The sequence below is a fragment of the Ictidomys tridecemlineatus genome, chromosome 15 (assembly GCF_052094955.1).
Source record: "Ictidomys tridecemlineatus isolate mIctTri1 chromosome 15, mIctTri1.hap1, whole genome shotgun sequence".
NCBI classification, from domain to species: domain Eukaryota; kingdom Metazoa; phylum Chordata; class Mammalia; order Rodentia; family Sciuridae; genus Ictidomys; species Ictidomys tridecemlineatus.
The window spans coordinates 14,733,727-14,738,675 of NC_135491.1; the positions used below are offsets into that span (position 1 = coordinate 14,733,727).

Consider the following 4,949-nt stretch of genomic DNA (forward strand, 5'->3'; position numbering starts at 1 on the left):
GGGGTGGGAAGGGGCGAGGTCCGCCTGGGGGCGGGGCGGGGCCTGCAGGGAGGGGGTGGGAAGGGGCGAGGTCCGCCTGGGCCTGGGGGCGGGGCGGGGCGGGGCCTGCAGGGAGGGGGTGGGAAGGGGCGAGGTCCGCCTGGGGGCGGGGCGGGGCCTGCAGGGAGCTGGTGGGAAGGGGCGAGGTCCGCCTGGGGGCGGGGCGGGGCGGGGCGGGGCCTGCAGGGAGGGGGTGGGCAGGGGCGAGGTCCGCAGAGCTGTGGGCCGGGCTGGGGCGAGGCAGTGCTCAGTCTCCCGTGGGAAAGTGCTTGGACCCAGGCCTCAGGTTTGGGAGGCTTTGTTTGTTTGTTTGTTTGTTTTTCCGGTACTGGGGATTCCATCTTCACTAAACTGCATCCCCAGCCCTTTTAATTTTTTTAATTTGGGACGGTCTCGTTATATTGCCCAGGCTGGTCTCAAACTTGCAGTCCTCCTTTGTCAGCCTCCAGTAGCTAGGCTTACCATCCTTTTATTTAACAGAAGGCCTCCGGAAATGGATGGTGCAGCACGGTGGAGATGGCTGGGTGGTGGAAGAAAACAGGAGAACTGTGCCGGGGGCCCCTTCACAAACCTGTTTCGTAACTTCCTTCCGGTGAAAGCCCCTACTCTCCAAGGACTGGGAGGTGGGGGAGGAGAAAGATCTGCTCGTTCTCATGGACCCTTCTCCCACGTTCCTAGTTGGTGCCGCAAGAAGCAGGTCTTGGACCTGGAGGAGGAGGGTCTGTGGCCAGAACTGCTGGACAGTGGCAGGATTGAGATCTGTGTCTCTGACTGGTGAGTGTGGTAACAAGCAGCCCCTGTCTAAGACTGGCGGCCTGTGGCTTGGCCTTTGATGGGCAGCTCAATGTGGGCTCCTAACCACCCCTTACAGATAAAGGAACTGCAGGTCAGGGAGGAAGAGGCGATCCCACCCTGGAGCCCTTTCCTCCTCTCCAAAGGGGTCTGGATTGGAAAACATCCGATTGGATCCAGTACTGGGCCTTGGGCCCAGCTCAGTCTTGTTGAAACAGGAGTACATGAAGGTTCCCGGGGGGTACATGACTCAGGTGATTCTAAGGAAGCCAAACCCCATAGTCTCTACGGCTGTATGTCGCCTATTCTGAAATTCATCTGCTGCAGATCCTGTCTGTGGTGGAAAGATCATGGTTGTTTTTCCCCTCTCTCTTCCTCAGTTCCCCTTCTTCAGCTTTACAAGGGGAAAAAAAAGTCCTCACTGTCGTTGGTGGTCCCCAGATGGAAAGACTCATGGGGATCCAGGCCAGCTGACTTTGGAATTTGGGGTCTTAGCAATTTCACTTATAGTCAAGGCAACATAACCCCTACCTGAAACTTATCTAAGAGATACGTTTCCAATAAATTTTATTTTTTATTTAATTACTGTTTGTCAAATTGTGAGACCTGTCTCTTATGATCAGGTACATCATTTGACTGTAAAGAATGAAGCAGGGTGCTCACCTGTAATCCCAGCGACTCAGGAGGCTGAGGCAGGAGGATCTCAGCACCAGCCTCAGCAACTTGGCAAGACCCTATCTCAAAATAGGGTTAGGATGTAACTCAGTGGTAGAGCACTCACCCCCCAGTACCACAAAAATAAATAAATAAATAGATAGATAGATACATAAATAAGAAAGAATCAGTGGGTTCCAAATTTTTCTGCACATCACCCAGGTGGCTTTTCAAACTCCCGCATGTCCATTAAACCATGTTTCTGAGGGTGAGTGCCAGGCATCAATGTCTATGAGAATTTAAAGCCAAGAGTTAGAAGGCACTGTCCCCAAGACCACCCTCACTTCTAATACCAGCTTCACGTTTAGAGGACTCCCAAAACCACTCTCACTAATTCACTTAAAGGACCCACAGAAAACTATTATACAATTATGGTTTATTGCAAGGAAAATACAGAGTAAAATCAGTCAAAAGAAGCACATAGGGCCAGGCGAGTTGGCACAAACTTGTAATCCCAGCAACTCGGGAGGCTGAGACAGGAGGATCATGTGTTCAAAGCCAGCCTCAGCAACTTAGTGAGGTCCTAAGCCACTTGGCAAGACTCTGTGTCAAAAAAAAAATAATAATAATAAGGGCTGGGGTTGTGACTCAGCTGTAGAGCACTTGCCTAGCATGTGTGAAGCATGGGTTCGATTCTTAGCACCACATAAAAATAAATAAAGGTCCAATGACAATTTAAAAAATTAAAAAGAAAAAAGATGAAAGAAAAAATTAAAAATAAAATGGGCTTGGGGATGTGGCTCCGTGGTTAGGAGCCTCTGGGTTCAATCCCTGGTACCAAAAAATAAAACAGAAATTCCCTTGGTCTTTTCCCCTGCAGTTAGTACTGGTCACCCTCCCAGCACTGATGTATGACAAGACTCGTGGACTCTCACCGTGAGTTTCATGGCGAAACTCAGGAGGCTTACTGAGTTTCATTTACAGAGTTTTTATTGGGACTTCATCTGATAGGCATTGTCGATTCACCGCCTGACTGTGTGGTTAATCTCAGCCTTCAGATCAATTGACATTGACTCAAAGCTACCAAAGCCTCATTGTTGGTCTTTCTGGAGTGACCAGCTCCCACTCTGGAGTGACCTATATAGGCATGACCAGCCCCTGCCCTATGACACTAGTATCCTCAAGTCTCCATCAAATAAAGACACCTCTCAGACACAGCGCTCCAGGGGTCCAGAGGTCGCTCAGAAGAACATTGAGGAGCTGGATTTGTATATTTGGGGAAGGCCTTCAGGTAGCAGGCAGACACCCAGAGAGATGGAGGGGCAAGTCCAGCCTTCAAGGGCTCTCTCCTTCCACAGGTGGGGAGCCAGACACGACTGTGGCTGTAAGTATCGACTCCTTGTCCAACTTCTAGACGCTGACCAGACCATTCTAGATACCTTCTCTGCTGTGCCTGACCCCATCGAGCAGTGGAACAACAATATCTGTTTTCAGGTGAGTCTGACGGGGTAGGGAAAGGATGGTGGGGTCCATACTGGTTACTTATTGCTGTGTAACAAATCACCCCAAAACTGAGTGACTTAAAATCAACAGCAGTCCTTTTGTTGCCTCTCACATCTCCTGAGTCAGTAGTTGGAGAAAGGCTGAGGTGGGCCGTGCTGGCTCCAGGCCCTCATGCTCAGACAGTGGCCTGCAGACGAGGCCTGGAGCTGAAGGGCAGGGTGGCAGGTGATGTGTGTGGGTGGCAACTGGTGACCTGCCAAGAATCTCTTTTTTCATTGATTCCCGGAGCTTCCCTGGGGTCTCTGGGCTTGGACTGCTTTGGGCTTCCTCACAGTATGGCGGCCTCAGGGCACTCAGGCTGCTTCCATGGTGGCTCAGGGGTGAGGTGCAAGAAAAGTGAGTCTGTCACCTTTTCTGACTTAGCCTGGGAAGTCACTTGGCCAAATCTACTCAGCATCACTTCTACCAAATTCTTGGTTCTAAGCAAACCCACCCAAATCCCAGGAGAAGGGGATTGGATTCCACCAATTAATGAAGGAGTAGCGAGATTCTAGAAGAACCTGTAGGAGGGTAGATGATGTTGCTGCCATCTTTGGAAAATACCACCTTCCAGAAGGTTCTGCCCCCCATCTCAGCCATCACATAACAGTACCAACCCCTTCCTCTGTCTACAGGTCACCCATGTGTTCTCCAACATCAAGACAGGCGTCCGTTTCGTGTCTTTTGAACACTGGGGGCAGGACACGCAGTTCTGGGCTGGCCACTATGGAGCCCGTGTGACCAACTCCAGCGTGATCCTACGAGTCTCTCAGTCCTAGACCAGGGACGCCTTTCTTGTGAGAGAGCCTGACCATGCCGTCTAGGCGCCGGGACGTTTGGCTGGGACCCCTCGTTAACCAAGTGCTTCTACCTCCCCGGCACACCGAGAACTTCAGGGTGCAGCCAGGGTCCTTCTGGGCCCTGCATTCAGGTTCTGGAAACCACTGGAAGCCTGGTCTTCCATCAGGTCTGCCTACGGCTGCTGCTTTGGGTGGACACAGCACTGCGCAATGGAGACCCACAGGCAGCGCCTGAGGGGGCCTCTCACCCCTCTTCCCCCCACCAGCAGTTCAGCACAGCCCCCTCTGCCCTGTCCCCTCTCCTTTCTGCTTCAGGGACTTAGCTGTCCTTTCAGGGAAGCCCTGCACTGGACTCTGAACGCTTTCTAGCCAGATTGCACCCGCCTTGGGTGGTGACCTTGACCTTCGGGGCCTTCTGAGCTGCAGGGCTGGACCCAGGCCTTGAAGCTAAAGGTCACCTTGGTTCAGACAGGATTTGGAGATAGATCTGCCCACACGGGCTTCCCTGGGAAATGAGGAGGTACCTCAAGCCCAGCCCTGATCCTCAAGGACCTCTGTAATTGTGTGATATTTAAAATGATTTTATTTTTCATTTTGACATTTTGTTTTCCGAACAGCAAGAGAGTAATCTGTCAGCTATGATATATAATGTATCTAGAATGCATCTGGTGATCATATATAATAAATTTATTATTTTGCCAAAAGTGCCTCAGATCTTTGTTTTTTGGTTTTGGGTTTTGGTACCAGGGATTGAACTCAGAGGCACTTGATCACGGAGCCACATCCCCAGCCCTATTTTGTGTTTTCTGTAGAGACAGGTCTCACTGAGTTGCTTAGCACCTTGCTTCTGCTGAGGCTGGCTTTGAACTTGTGATCCTCCTGCCTCAGCCACCCTAGTCGCTGGGCCACCGCACCTGGCTCAGATCTTTTTAGTAGAAATATCATGTCACTGCCTAAGTTAATGACTTGGTTCAGAGGAACTAAGAAAATGTTTGATGCAGACAAAAATTTCCAGTCAGTGTCCTTGCATTAGGCAGATGGTGGGTGGGAACCAGATGGGTGTAGGGTCAAAGTGACACCGTATTCATGGCCTTAGTCATGAAGGTGACGTGGAACCACACA

At 51.1% G+C, this 4,949-nt stretch overlaps 1 protein-coding gene across 1 annotated transcript; it reads left to right on the plus strand.

Annotated features, from left to right (window-relative positions):
• The first annotated feature begins 246 nt into the window (after positions 1 to 246).
• Positions 247 to 4,531, plus strand: LOC101954677 (F-box only protein 27). Its single transcript, XM_078032100.1, has 5 exons — positions 247 to 325; positions 520 to 631; positions 718 to 813; positions 2,844 to 2,979; positions 3,663 to 4,531. Exons 2-5 carry the CDS (start codon positions 537 to 539, stop codon positions 3,804 to 3,806), a joined length of 471 nt encoding a protein of 156 aa, XP_077888226.1. The 5' UTR covers positions 247 to 325; positions 520 to 536; the 3' UTR covers positions 3,807 to 4,531.
• The last annotated feature ends 418 nt before the right edge of the window (positions 4,532 to 4,949 follow it).

Bases quoted from the DNA above. Each gene is read 5' to 3' on its own strand.
- LOC101954677 (XM_078032100.1), top strand. From the start codon at position 537: ATGGTGCAGCACGGTGGAGATGGCTGGGTGGTGGAAGAAAACAGGAGA. The intron at 632-717 runs GTGAAAGCCCCT...CCACGTTCCTAG, and splicing joins TGTTTCGTAACTTCCTTCCG to TTGGTGCCGCAAGAAGCAGG. The intron at 2,980-3,662 runs GTGAGTCTGACG...CTCTGTCTACAG, and splicing joins ACAACAATATCTGTTTTCAG to GTCACCCATGTGTTCTCCAA.